Source organism: Aspergillus luchuensis, chromosome 1, assembly GCF_016861625.1.
Source record: "Aspergillus luchuensis IFO 4308 DNA, chromosome 1, nearly complete sequence".
NCBI lineage: Eukaryota > Fungi > Ascomycota > Eurotiomycetes > Eurotiales > Aspergillaceae > Aspergillus > Aspergillus luchuensis.
In genome coordinates, this window is record NC_054849.1 from 393,823 (window position 1) to 407,187 (window position 13,365).

A 13,365-nucleotide genomic window follows, 5' to 3' on the forward strand; every position below is an offset into this window, starting at 1 on the left:
GCCGCGTTGAGGCGATCACTGAGAGACCGCCTTGTTAGTGAGACGCCAGAACCGGGATGATTGTCATCTAGTGAACCACCATGCCATGGCAGAGAATCGAATGACTTGTTGCCCGCCCCACAAACTTGCGTGAAACTTGAGCAGTTGGTGGCCTGCCAGAGGCATAAAGAGGAGGCAGGTCCTCACGGCCAAAGTGTCCCTCTTCCGATCCTAATTGGCGGGTTGCATAACCTCACACTGTGCGACCTGGGTGGGTGGAAACGGATCCGTTCCTTGTACGATCTCTTCCAGTCACCGATGGCGGCGTTTGATCGGCGGCTTCGGGCCCACCCGTGACATGCTGGCCAACAGCCTTTGTTGTACATGGTAAATAGTAGGTTACAAATGAGCCGCCAGTGACCAACTCAAACTCTGATAAGCCGGGTTCGAGGCCGACACTTCCAGGGGAAGTATGGTGAGGCCATGCGCCAAGAGGAGGCTATGGCCGTGGTTCTGCTAGGTCGGCGTGGAAAATTGTGCCTGCAGACGTCATTGTAGTGATGCAGGCGCCACCAGCTGTGATCTATCTCTTCATAACGGCCTACTCTAAAAGGAACAAAGGAGTGAGAAGTGAAGCCATTATGGGAGATACAGAACCAGAAGCAGAATAAAGTTGACGAAAGAGAAAGAGCGGAATTGCCTGATCCGGCAAGTGACACACATGACGTCATCACGTGGTCCTGCCTGATCGAGACTCTGCACGTGATGTGAAGATCCTTTTCTTAGCTATTGTCAATAACTTCATTTTGAAGTCATCAATTCCTGCCATTGGAGCCGCTATTTTCACTAACAGTTCGGGAATGATATAAAAGTCAATCTCGGCTACAATTCCGATGCAACCCAGCTTACACTATACGGCATTCACCCCCGTGATCCGCTTAAACTGACTCTCCGTATATCTCCAGACAATCTCTCCAATGCCCATCTCTCGCAGGTCTTTCAGAACCTTAATCGCATTATCCGAGCTCTCCCCATCGGAAGTAACAGAATAAATACCCCCTCGCAGCATCCCATCAATGCCCCGCGCAACCGCGACTCCCTCCGACAGCGGCACCCCATCATCCCCATCTCGCGCTGGATACTTCGCACTTGTAGCCACAAAGAGATGTCTCTCTCCACTCTCTATGGCAGGAATACAGATCCAACGGCCGAAAAGCAGGAGAGCAAGCCACACAATCCACATACGGAGATTATCGACTTCTCTGGTTATCCCGGTTTGGACAGCCCCGGGGTGAGTATTATTAAAAGACACAGTTGGGGCCTTTTCAGCTAGTTTTTCCAAAGCCACTGTGGTCAGTGAAGTAATATGCCCGCGGAACAATGGAGCTGACAGCTTTCTTCCCTCGAAGTCGGTGGTGTCGATGGGGCCTTCAGATCCGGCTGCCCCGACGGTTATGACGCGGCGGAGGCTGGTGGCTTGTTGGAGGAGAGGGAGGAGGTTTACAACAAAACGCATGCGGGCGAAGTAAAGGAGGGATGTGATCTTGCGGAGTCCTTCGGGTGTTTCTGCAGTATAGAAATCAGTTGTTCGTTCTGTAAACTTCTGTAGTTGAAGTCATGGTGAGGCAAGAAATATATATATATCCGAACCGGCGAATACCCACCGTTGTGTATAGTCGCTATACCAGGTGTGAGAACGAGGAGATTGAGAGCTCTCTCCCTGGTCTTGATGTCACGACAAACCTCATCGACATTGCAGAGCAAGCTAATATCTGCAGAGATGAAGATATACTTCCCCTCGGGATTCAGGGTTTCGCATTCGGCGATGATGCGGTTGGCTGCTTCGTGTTTGCGACCGACGAAATAGACACGCGGCCGTGCAGCATGCTTAGCGAACTGCTTGAGGGTTGCTTCGCCAATTCCACTTGTTGCTCCGACGAAGAGAGCCACCATGCCCTCAGGAAGGGAGGTAGCAATCCGGGCATTGGAGGATTGGATATCGGCGAGGACTACCATTTTGTGGATATTAACTAAGTAGAAGTTACAGTGAATTGACGGAGTTTGGAGTATAAGTGTGGCGACTGCACCATGGTCATGGACAAATTAATTCTTTATATACTTGTAAATGATCAATACCATCGTCGGATTCTTTGCAACTTCATCCAATCAACATTGGTAATCCGAACAGGATGCTTATGCGATTAGCGCTCGGGGTCATCCGTATCCGGCACGGATTACACTTTCCGGGGACCCGGTTGGGCCAGTCGACCGGATCATGGAGGTTCTAGATACGAGCTTCAGCACGGACGTTACACTATCTTATTTACTTGAAGGGAAAATGATATGGATAGGGTTTGCATAGTAGCCTCGTGTTCTCCAGTTACATGCATCCCTGTGCAACAATCCAATCTTGGTGGTACTTTGCCCGTTCGAGTATCGAAGGCCGATGCTCGGTTCTTCGGGCTTGGCGCTTCAGGATTTTATCGCCGATCAGAAATAGCCCTCCTTACAGTTTCATGCTCAATCACAGATTTCGTGTTATCTACGATGTTGAGATATATTGGAGGATGATATTCTGGATGCCTGGCATGTCGTCGTCATTGCTTGTTCTCTCCACATTTAACAAATCACAATGGTAGCCCCCACTACCTAACTTTGAACTTACACTTGCCACATGCAGAACTAGCCTCAGCCCTAGTAGCAATCGCAAAATGCCCCCAAATCAGATAAAACCATGAAGAAAAGCCTGGTTTGCCTCCGCCAACCAGAGACATAATCAAAGCCAGAGTGGGGGAGATTGCGCCGAGTGGTACGTCAGCCGGGCAGCCAAATCAAACCCGACCTCCGACTTTAGATCCACTGTAGCGCTTCCGCCGACGCGACAACCACGAGTCGGCCATCCTATATTAATCCTGCAGCCTGCCATCACCGCGCGAGAAACGCTCGGGCGTCTAATCTTCGATTCTTCAACGATGCTCGCTCGGGAATTTGCTACCGAGTTTTTCTCGGTAGTCATTCAGCAAGATGTCTTCTCAGACGACAAGCGAGGGGCTCCCCCTCGCGGCCAACATATTCGGATTCGGTGTGGCGGCCTTGGTGGGAGGGAGGGCCTTTATCGCCATCGTGAATCGACTGCGACATCGACAATTAACCCTCGACACAATGATTCAAACGGATGGGTATGAAGACTTCGATGGAATCGCGACACCACAATCAATTAAGGAATTTTCCGACAAACCGCAACGCGTCGCACTTGCAATTGGTACCGGCATTGGTGTATGGCTATCGCTATCGGAAGTTGTCGTGTTTAGCATTGTGTCTGCTTCCACCGGTGATTTTACACGATGGATGCGACTAGGGGCCTGGGGGACTCTGGCCCTCAGTACAGTCGCAGTCTGGATGGAAGACGAATGCACGCTTCGGTTCAGACACGGTCTCCAAACAAGCATCGGCTGCGTCGCTATGATGTTACTTTTAGTTGAGGATCAGTACCGATGTTATGAGGCGTTGGATTTCTCCTTTCTGCCCTGGTTCTTTCTACTTGGCCAGTGTTGCGCCGCTTTGGGTGCCTGCATGGCCGGAGCATCGTTGCCTCGTCGACCGGACGTTTTTCGAAATGGAACAGTGGTGGATCGCAAAGGATCGACAACCTTATTGGACCAATTGTTCTTTGGATGGGTAGGCCAGCTGCTTTCTGCGGGTCAGAAAGATGAGCTGGAGATCAGCCATCTGCCTGAGCTGGAGTACAATAGCCGTTCACCTCAGCTCTTTCAAACTTTCAGCCAACAATGTACGGCTTGCAGCAAAAGCCTTTGGAAGGTCCTCTTTTTCAGTCATCGGAAAGCGCTATTCATTCAACTTGTTTTGACCTTCTTGAATGGGACCATGGCATTTGTGCCCCAGTTTTTTATCTTGGGAATCTTGCAGCGTCTGGAAACCGACCCTGATGATCCTTGGCTATGGCTATTTGTTCTCGGGCTCGGCGCGTCGACTATCGTATCTGCTCTTATCGAAAATTGGAATCTCTATGTATCGTCAAATCTGATTGCAGTGAGGCTGCAGGAACAACTATCAACAGTGATATATGACAAAGCGTTACGTTGTCGTGCAGTGAACAATGTCGGAATGGATTCGCAGAGTGCCAGTACCACCAGCCCGACCAGTCAGGGTACCATGAACCTGGTAGCTGTGGATGCAAAGAAAGTAGCTGACTTTTCAGCGGTCGGCTTTCATCTTTACGAGGCACCGTTGAAACTCATTATTGCTGCTCTCTCTATCGGCCGGTTGCTTGGACCGCAGTGCCTACTAGTCGGTGGCTTAGTTCTTCTTCTTGTATCTGCAGGTAACTTTTACTCAGTCAGCCAGTTTTCGAAGCAACAAAGAGGTCTCTTGAGGTCTCGCGACAGCAAGATGGGAGTCATCAACGAGGTTCTTCAAGGTATCCGCCAAGTCAAATTATCAGCTTTGGAGGAAAAATGGGAAGACCGCATTAACGAGTCAAGAGGGAAGGAGCTGCACAGCCAGTGGCAGGTTTTCAAGTGGGAGCTTCTCATGTTCGTCGCCTATAATATCACGCCCGTTGCTGTTTCCGCCGCTTGCTTAGGCACATATGCCCTTTTACATAACGACATGCCGGCGTCTCTCGCTTTCACCTCAGTCTCGCTCCTCGGTGCACTTGAAACCCCCCTTGCAGTTCTTCCCCAGATCCTGTTGAATGCAACGGGAGCACAGATCAGTCTGCGGCGAATCGAACGTTTCCTTCGAACTCCAGACAGGGATGTCGATATTGCGCCCGCTGATGGGGTTGTGCTGGACCAGGCCACAATTTGCTGGAACGAAAATCAATACACTAAATGCTTTTCCCTTAAAGACATGTCTTTGACATTCCCATACGGCGCTTTGAGTATTATTACGGGGCCGTCTGGCTCTGGCAAAAGTCTCGTTCTTGCAGCAATACTTGGTGAATGCGAGTTCCTGCATGGCTCTGTACGACGGTCTCCAAGCCTGGCGGTTGCCTACGTTGCCCAGGAACCGTGTTTGAAAGATGGGACAATCAGGGACAACATCCTTTATGGCCTGCCGTTTCAGCAAGAGCGCTACCGGCGCGTTCTTTTCGCCTGCTCCCTTAATAGCGACATAGATAGTCTAGTGCTGAAAGATGAAACTCCGATGGACGACCAAGGGAGCAATCTCAGTGGTGGCCAGAAATGGCGTATCTCCCTTGCGCGCGCACTCTATTCCGACGCCGAGATAATTGTACTGGATGATATTTTCAGCTCCATTGATTCTCATACGGCGCAGCATCTATATCAGTATGCTTTGACGGGGAGTCTCGCCGAGGGACGCACACGCATACTAGCAACTTACCACCTAGAACTGTGCTTACCAAGAGCCGAATACGTGGTTGCTCTTGACACCAACGGACTGCAATATGCTGGCCCGAGACAAAACCTTAGGGATATGGGGATATTCAAGCACATGGCCCAGGCTGCAGCAGGAGTGGAGAGGGCTTCTCACATGAAGAAAGGCTCTCTGGTATCGAATGTTCAGTCTTCGGAAAACTGGATAGGAACGCTATTACCTAGTGAGCAAGAGCAACTAGAAGACTCAGCAAGGCAAGATGATTTGCGTGGTGAGGCCAATACACGAAACCAAAAATGGCGAAATCGTCAACGAATTTTCCGTTTAACTGACGCCAAGTATCTTTGCTTGCTTGTCTTGTTCCTGCATCTGAGCTATGGCGGACTAGCAGTTGGGCGAGGTCTGTGGATGATGATCTGGAGTAACAGCACGAACAAGAGCAGGAGCACAGAAGACATGGATACAAAAGGAGCCCAGTCCACTGGGGTGAATATTACGTGGTTCTTATCTATATACCTATTGTTGTCGATCTGCTCATGCATCGTCGCGATCAGTCGGAGCTTCCTGGCAGTGCGCATCACCTTGAAGATGTCACGGAGACTTTTTGAAAAGTTCCTCTCTTCGGTACTACGCGCTCCCTTGCAGTGGCTCGACCAGATACCAGCTGGAAACATTCTGAACAACTTTTCTGCCGACTTCAGCTTGATCGACTCGCGCCTTCCATATGATCTCAACTACGCACTCGGTGTTGTGTTTGATCTCCTCTCCATCGTGTTGGCTGCCTCCCTGGTGAATGTCTGGCTGAACCTCCTCTCCGCCTGTTCGCTCTTACTGGCGTTTTACTACGGACAATTGTTTATCAAGAAGATCCGCGCCATCAAGGAACTTGAAAGTACCATGCGAAGCCCAGTACTTCACCATCTTTGTGCCACCATGGATGGAATAATGACCGTTCGTGCCTACCGTCAAGAGGAGACCTACCGAAAGGAAATGTATGCCAAGATTGACCGGCATTGCCGGGCATCCTGGTGTCTCTGGCTGCTTACACGTTGGATCGCCGTTCGCGCAAGCACCATTGGCGCCGCTTTTACCACCGCGGCCTCTATACTCGTGCTCTCTTCCAACGGTATCACAGCTTCTACTGCTGGATTTGCTATCACGTTCATCATGCGGTATAGTGGCGTTATGTCTCAAGTGATCAGGCAATACGCGAACCTCGAGATCTCTCTGAACAGCGTCGAACGTGTCTCGTGGTCTCTCGACATCCCTGCAGAAAAATACGACTCAACCGACCAGATGCCTGAGTCCTGGCCCGCGGATGGCCAAGTGGATGTATCAGAATTGACCGTCTGTTATTCGCCCGATTTGCCACCCGTTTTGTCTGATCTATCCTTTTCCGTCCCGCCAAATACCAGAGTTGGAGTGGTCGGTCGTACCGGTGCAGGTAAGTCCTCGCTGGCAATGGCCCTATTTCGCTTCCTGGAAGCCCAGCAGGGAAGTATTCATGTGGCGGGGGTGGACATTTCGACCATTCCGCTTCGCCAGCTACGGACGCGCTTGGCAATCGTACCACAAGACCCGATCCTGTTCTCTGGCACGATTCGCTCCAACCTCGATCCCTTTGACGTGCACTCAGACCAAGAGCTCTTGTCTGCATTGCGACGCGTGCACTGGACTATTCCTGATGCTGACCATGACGGAAATCGTCCTGGATCGCCGTTGATAAAATTCGACGAGGATGATGATTCCAGAGAAGATCTGCTTGACTCTCTGGAACTGCAATACCAGCACCCACCAAGCATTCTAAACACCGCAGTCACCGAAAGAGGCGCGAACTTTTCCCAAGGCCAAAGACAGTGTCTCTGCCTCGCGCGGGCCATCCTCCGCCGGCCTAAAGTCCTAGTTCTAGATGAGGCCACCTCAGCTATTGATAAGGCCACAGATGCAGTGATTCAGAGATCCATCCGGACTGAGTTTGGGCACAACGACTCATCGTTACTGGTCATCGCGCATCGCATCAGCACCATTGTCGACTTTGATCGCGTGCTTGTGCTGGACGCCGGCCGAGTCATTGAATATGGGACACCTCAGGAACTGGTATCGAATCAAAACGGGGTCTTTCGCAGCCTAGTAGAGAGCAGTGTTGAGAGAGACGAGTTGTTAGAGACTATGCATACTGCCGGTCCGTGCACCTGACACCGTCATAGCCCCGAGTCACTACATCGATAAAGAGGAATACAACCGACGCCGATCTTCAGGGGCTAATGCAAGCCGTTAGCGCGCATGCGCTTTATCGGAGGTATCTACAGCTGAGACCTACCTTGCGAAGAGATAATCCAGATGCCGAATCGCCGAATACTGCTTAGAGTCCGCTGGGCGAAGGTGACAAATATCCCTCAACGTCAATCCGACAAGCCACGGTATATTGCTCGGTGTTTAATAATCCCTTTCTTACAAATCCGGTGTTTCCGGATGCTTCTCTCGCCCTCAAGTCCTGGGGATGATCCCAGGGTTGTCGCGAAAAAGAAGGGAAAATCCAGATGGATTTCCTAATGCGGCCTAGTCTCCGCGAGGGTGTCTCGCCAAGAGTGGGATCGTATCGGGCTTAGTCTCCGCGGGTGGGACGTCATTCAGCTTCATGCATACAGGATAAATAGCTGCCAGTCCGCCTCTTTTTCATGCTCAATTCTCAATTATCTACCTGTATAATACTCATATACCCTTGTCCATATATACACACAATCAATCAACATGTCGTTTCCCTACAAGAAAGTCCTCATCATCGGCGCCACCTCCGGCATCGGCAAGGCCCTCGCCGTGAAGCTCGTCGAGAACGGCACCCAGATCGTCATCGCCGGCAGAAGAAAGGAAAACCTGGACGAGTTCGTCCAGCAATATGGCAGTGACAAGGTCGCCTCGAAGGTCTTTGACGTGATGCAGCTGGACCAGGTACGTCCCCCTCATATACACCCACTCCCACTCCCGCACTCTACTCACAAGTTAACCACTATATAGATTCCCCAATTCGCCGCCGAGATCACAACGGCCCACCCCGACCTGGACTGCATCTTCGTCAACTCCGGCATCCAGCGCCCCTTCGACTTCTCCAACCCCAACGCCGTCGACCTCACCACCTTCGACACCGAGCTCATCACCAACTACACTGCCCCCGTCTACCTCACCAAAGCCTTTCTCCCCCACCTACAATCCCTCCCCACCCAGACCGCCCTCGCCTACACCACCTCCCAAATGGCCCTCGTGCCCATGATGCGCTGCCCCAACTACGGCGCCTCCAAGGCCGCCCTGCACCACTTCATCCTTGCCCTGCGGACGCAGGTCGCTGACGGGCCCGGTAACGTCAAGGTGCTCGAGATCTACCCGCCCGCGGTGCAGACCGAGCTGCATGATGCCAAGCACCAGCCTGATTTGAAGGATGGACACTTGATTGGTATGCCGTTGAATGAGTTTATCGGTGAGGTTTGGAGCCGGTTGCAGAATGGTGAGGATCAGATTGCTGTGGGATCGGCGAATGATATCTATCAGGCGTTCGAGACGAAGAGGCAGAGCTTGTATGCGGATATGACGGCGATGTTGAATGCGGTGTTGAAGCAGTTTTTGGTGTAATCTGATCTGTCCCTTTTAGAATTCGTTGTTAGATAAACTATTAAATAGACTTAAGACTTCAACTTACCCTTTTTTCTTACAAGTAAAGAAAAGTAGATAACACCATGGAAACGATTTAGGTAACTAGTACCCCGCATACGCAGTAACAGAAGGATACGGCACACCCTGCAACGCCCTCCCTCTACACGCCGCCAGAATCAACCCCCCAAAGTCCGAGATCCCATGGACCACACCACTCTCCAGCATGCCCGAATACTGATGCAACGAGACCATCGCATCCAGTGACTCCCCACCCTCATCCCCATCAACCCCAACATCGCGATCCCACAACCCAGTCCTCATATCAAACGGCAAAGAATCCACAAACGGCGTGCGGACAGAATAATTCCGCATCTTGAGCGAGTACACGCTCCTTAGCATGAACCCCACAATGATCGTCCTCCGCACACTCTCCGCGAATAGCCACGCTCTGCGCGGGCTCAAACTCCCCGGTAATTGGATGGGGGCCTGTTGCCAGAGTTTCTGGCCGAGGTTGTAGAGCATAGTGCTGATTGATTCTGAGTAGGCTTGTGATGATGTGTCTGTGTCGGGGTCCGAGAGAATGAGCATGCATTGGGCAAGCAGGAGAGCCTGTGCCGTGGCTAGCATTTCCTCGAAGCTGGAGGTGTGGTTGAGGGTGCGTAGGAGAGAGGAGGATTTCTGTTTGAGGAGGGGGATGATGGTTTTGTTTGTGGTGGTGGGTGATGTGGAGTGTAGTTTACACAGAGTGTGAATGTCCTTGATAGGTAAAGGGGGAGAAGATGGGCTGGGCCATAGGTCTGGGTGAATGAAGTGCGTTTTCATGTTCAGGGCGAAGGTGGATGGATATGCACGCATGCCTGAGACTAGGTATGCGATGATGGGTTGGGAGTAGCCCTTTGTGATCTCTAGGGGGAGGGGGAGGGGGATGGAGTGGGTTAGTTGGTAGTGTTGTCTTGGCTTCTTGTGAGGGAGTTTGGGCGAGAGGGTTGATCTGGTGGTGATTGTTGTTGTTGCGGTACTTGTTGAGTCTGTGTCGGATCCCACCGTTAATGGAATGTTGATGTATTCGCAGTCGATCTTCCGGGTCTGGCATCGGGTGCAGCGCGGCCAGCGCTGGTCACAGCGGCGTTTGCCGCGCGCGCAGGCTTGGCATGACCGGCGGAGTGTTGGTGGCCTGGGGATGTCGGAGGCCATTTGGATCTGAAAAGAGGATGTAAAGACTTAAAAGAGACTTGAATAAGGGAACAGGCGGTTCAGATGTGCATTAGTGAGGGATGATGGGGTTGGGGACGTTGGAGTGGTTGGCCGATGGCAAACCATCGGGCGAGTCACGTGCATCTAGGTTTCGGGGGTAATTGCCTGTTGGGGACTACGGGAGGGTCTGGGCCTCGGGTATTGGAGTGTTTCACGGCAGTTTTATTGCTAGTTCAGGAACTGACTATTTAAGGTGATGGATTGTGCAAGAGCTTATTCGAAGGTTATATCTTAGAAGGAGTGGGGGATCGGAGGCGGTCTTGTAGTGTTTCCCATGACTTCCTCGCTCTTTTGCCGGCATCCTCGGGATTGAATTTCTCGCTGCGCATCCGTCTGTCAAACACCTCCATCGAGATCCAGCCCGTGTACCCCTTGTCCACTACCCATGCCTTGACAATTTCCAGTACGGGCATATATCCGCCTAGCTCGGTTTCGAAGGGGAATGGCCTAGCATGTCTAGACCAGGTGAATTGCGGTGCTTCACCCTCTAGATACCACGGATGTGCCTTTGAAAAAGGTGGGTTGAAAAGCTCGCCGTCCGACAATTGGACGTAAAATATCTTCTCCAGAGGGCACTGCTTCAGAAAGCGTACAAGGGAGGCAGTCAAGTCCTTATCAGCTGTCGGGTACTTTCCGGACGTCTCGAACGGGCTCGCCCAAAGCTTGGTGACTTCGTGGAAGGTGTCCATGCACAGACCAAAGTTCTTGCGATCAACAGCCTCGACAAGCTCCAGGGCTGTGTCCCAGGTAGAACAGTATGTACCCCAGGAGAGTGGCTCATACGCAACTGAGACAACAGGTTCCTCAGCGCTAGCCAAATCCGCCAATTGCTGCAAATCCGATACAATGAGGTTTTTGTCTGTGCTGGCATCATGGCTGTAGTTGGATGGTACTTGCAGATATGTCGCATTCAGCTCGCGGGCAATGTCGATCCAGTGCTTTGCGGTGGTCATTCGTTCATACAATGGGGTGCGGTTTCCTTCAAAGTTCTCGAACGCCGCCAAAGATAGTATCTCGACGTTGAGGTCGTCACAGACGTTCTTTATTTTTCCAGCAGCCTCTAGCATTGATACACCTAGGGCGTCTGAGTACCTCTTGAGGTCAGAGTAAACGACTTCAACGGCAGTAAACCCATGTTGTGAGGCAACACGGATCTTTTGGTCCAGCGTGTGAGAGGGATGCTGGCCCAGGGAGAGGGTGCCAATTGCTTGTTTGTTCGATAGCATTATGTATTCTATGGAGTAAAGTCAGGAAGGATAGTAATCTGTCTCAGCAGATAATGATGGGATGGAATCGATCCTTTATAAAATAATCCGGAGCCCCGCATTGTCGGGATTCAAATTCCGGCCGGAATTGATTATGCGTATTTCATGAAAGTTGGCCTCCTGGCACATTCATTCTCTCCACCTCTGTCACCATAGCACGGAGTGTCTGAATACTTCAGCCAAAAACCTTATATCGCCCAGCATCGACATTTCTGGTCATCCCCCAGCTCCAGGCCTTCGATTGGAGCTCTCGCCATGGCCTCGGATTAGAAACCCTGAAAGTCAGTGAGCCGTTTTCCGGCAAATTAGACAGATGCATTACCCATGGCTCTCTTACAGTAGAATCCTCTCGTAAGTTATCTAAGAATTGCTTGCGTCGGCATTACTATTGTCATGCTGCATATCACTGTACTTCCAGCAACTCACATAGCCGATTGTTCGAGCCACGAGCCTCATCACTCGCCAGAATTGTTGAAGAGAGACCATATGAGAAGTGCAATTGTGGCATTGTATATGACCAATGATCAACGTCCCAGCTAGGATATCTTGATACCCTACAACCCCACCCTAGCAAGTCTCTCCTGCCCCCTATCCGTAAACATAAGCAACCCATTGCAGTAACCAACAACCCAAATCATCGGATACCGCCAATGAAACCACATGGGATGCTCATTGGCCCCGAACCATCCAAAATGCCGGTCCAGATTGTAGCAGAGATAGTTGCAAGCGCTCAAAATCAACAACGACAAAATACCCGTAAAGTGAGCCGCCTTCTTCCCATAATAGTGATCGACAATAAAGCCATTCGTAAGGCCCCCCATGGCACCGCCCATACCTAGCGGACAGAAGACGAGTGTCCACATGACTTTGTAGAAGAGGTCGCGGGTGCCGGTCATGATGAAGACGCTGACGGCAAGGAAGATGATTTCTGCGATGAGGGAGTTGAGATAAAAGAGGAGGAATGGACGGATGTAGATGATGCGGCGCTTTTGAGCCATTGGGAGGTCATTGTCCATTGCTATGATGGGCTGAAAGGTGTTTTGGAGGGACATCTTGGGTAGTGGCTTTTCTGGATATTATCTGTGATGGCCCCATGTTATCTATGTCCATAGTCCATCGCAATTTTATATTTCTTGGGTATGACAAGGAGCAGCTAGGTGATATTACTTGTCAGAAACCGAGGCTTGATTACTTTACATCAATCACGCTGCCATTCAGGTGTGTCTGGGAACGCAAGTCATGATTACTGATCAGTCCGTCGGCGTTTCCCCGTCAGAGAGCTGGGGGGTGCTCCACTGCCTGACGATTATCAGCTCTACTCAGGGAGGGTGATGATAGACACGGCCTTGTTTTGATAGTAATGTTCAGAGACTTAGATTGCTATGCGTGGTTTGTAATCAGTAACCTAACAGTTAGCGGTCTGAGTGGATTCTGATCTTCTTCTCGAAATGACTTTCTGTCATGCATCCAACTACTTGGAACAAAATACGTGACCACAACCACTGGCGTAGATATTTCCCAGAAACTCATGGTCTACTCAACAGTCAGATGCTAAAGCATGTATCTATATTCTTGTACCCTGATTGTTTGAAACCGCCGCCATCGCATCAGCAATACCTGGCTCGTTTAGGAACCGATTAGCCGGTGGGAGGAAAAGCCACATTGCTTCGCATAACCCAGCTTGCGCTGTACCATCATAAGCGCGTCTGTGCCGGGGGTGGCCAGTAAACTTATACTGGGCTAGTCCTTTCGCAGTAAAGTTATGCCAGACGAGTGGCACCGTGGCCGTTTGTGATGAAGACATATCGAAGAAGCTTACCTATGGCGATTTCCTCGATACTTGAGGCCAGGTCTTTGGCTT

General features: G+C 51.0%; 6 protein-coding genes across 6 annotated transcripts; 2 read left to right on the forward strand and 4 right to left on the reverse strand.

The window, feature by feature from the left end:
- Positions 1-889: 889 nt before the first annotated feature.
- On the reverse strand, positions 890-1,995 carry AKAW2_10141A (uncharacterized protein; the record flags this gene model as incomplete). Its single annotated transcript, XM_041683891.1, has 2 exons — positions 890-1,545; positions 1,644-1,995. The coding sequence occupies 2 exons, from the start codon at positions 1,993-1,995 to the stop codon at positions 890-892; spliced, it is 1,008 nt and encodes a 335-aa protein (XP_041536861.1).
- Positions 1,996-3,003: 1,008 nt separating this feature from the next.
- On the forward strand, positions 3,004-7,536 carry AKAW2_10142S (uncharacterized protein; the record flags this gene model as incomplete). The annotated part of the gene is made up of 1 exon (XM_041683902.1): positions 3,004-7,536. The coding sequence occupies one exon, from the start codon at positions 3,004-3,006 to the stop codon at positions 7,534-7,536; it is 4,533 nt and encodes a 1,510-aa protein (XP_041536862.1).
- A 555-nt stretch (positions 7,537-8,091) lies between these two features.
- Positions 8,092-8,964, forward strand: AKAW2_10143S (putative short-chain dehydrogenase/oxidoreductase; the record flags this gene model as incomplete). Its single annotated transcript, XM_041683913.1, has 2 exons — positions 8,092-8,289; positions 8,356-8,964. 2 exons carry the CDS (start codon positions 8,092-8,094, stop codon positions 8,962-8,964), a joined length of 807 nt encoding a protein of 268 aa, XP_041536863.1.
- Positions 8,965-9,087: 123 nt separating this feature from the next.
- Positions 9,088-10,179, reverse strand: AKAW2_10144A (Zn(II)2Cys6 transcription factor domain-containing protein; the record flags this gene model as incomplete). Its single annotated transcript, XM_041683924.1, has 1 exon — positions 9,088-10,179. The coding sequence occupies one exon, from the start codon at positions 10,177-10,179 to the stop codon at positions 9,088-9,090; it is 1,092 nt and encodes a 363-aa protein (XP_041536864.1).
- Positions 10,180-10,463: 284 nt separating this feature from the next.
- On the reverse strand, positions 10,464-11,465 carry AKAW2_10145A (sugar phosphate isomerase/epimerase family protein; the record flags this gene model as incomplete). The annotated part of the gene is made up of 1 exon (XM_041683935.1): positions 10,464-11,465. The coding sequence occupies one exon, from the start codon at positions 11,463-11,465 to the stop codon at positions 10,464-10,466; it is 1,002 nt and encodes a 333-aa protein (XP_041536865.1).
- Positions 11,466-12,058: 593 nt separating this feature from the next.
- Positions 12,059-12,556, reverse strand: AKAW2_10146A (uncharacterized protein; the record flags this gene model as incomplete). The annotated part of the gene is made up of 1 exon (XM_041683946.1): positions 12,059-12,556. One exon carries the CDS (start codon positions 12,554-12,556, stop codon positions 12,059-12,061), a length of 498 nt encoding a protein of 165 aa, XP_041536866.1.
- Between the last annotated feature and the right edge of the window lie 809 nt (positions 12,557-13,365).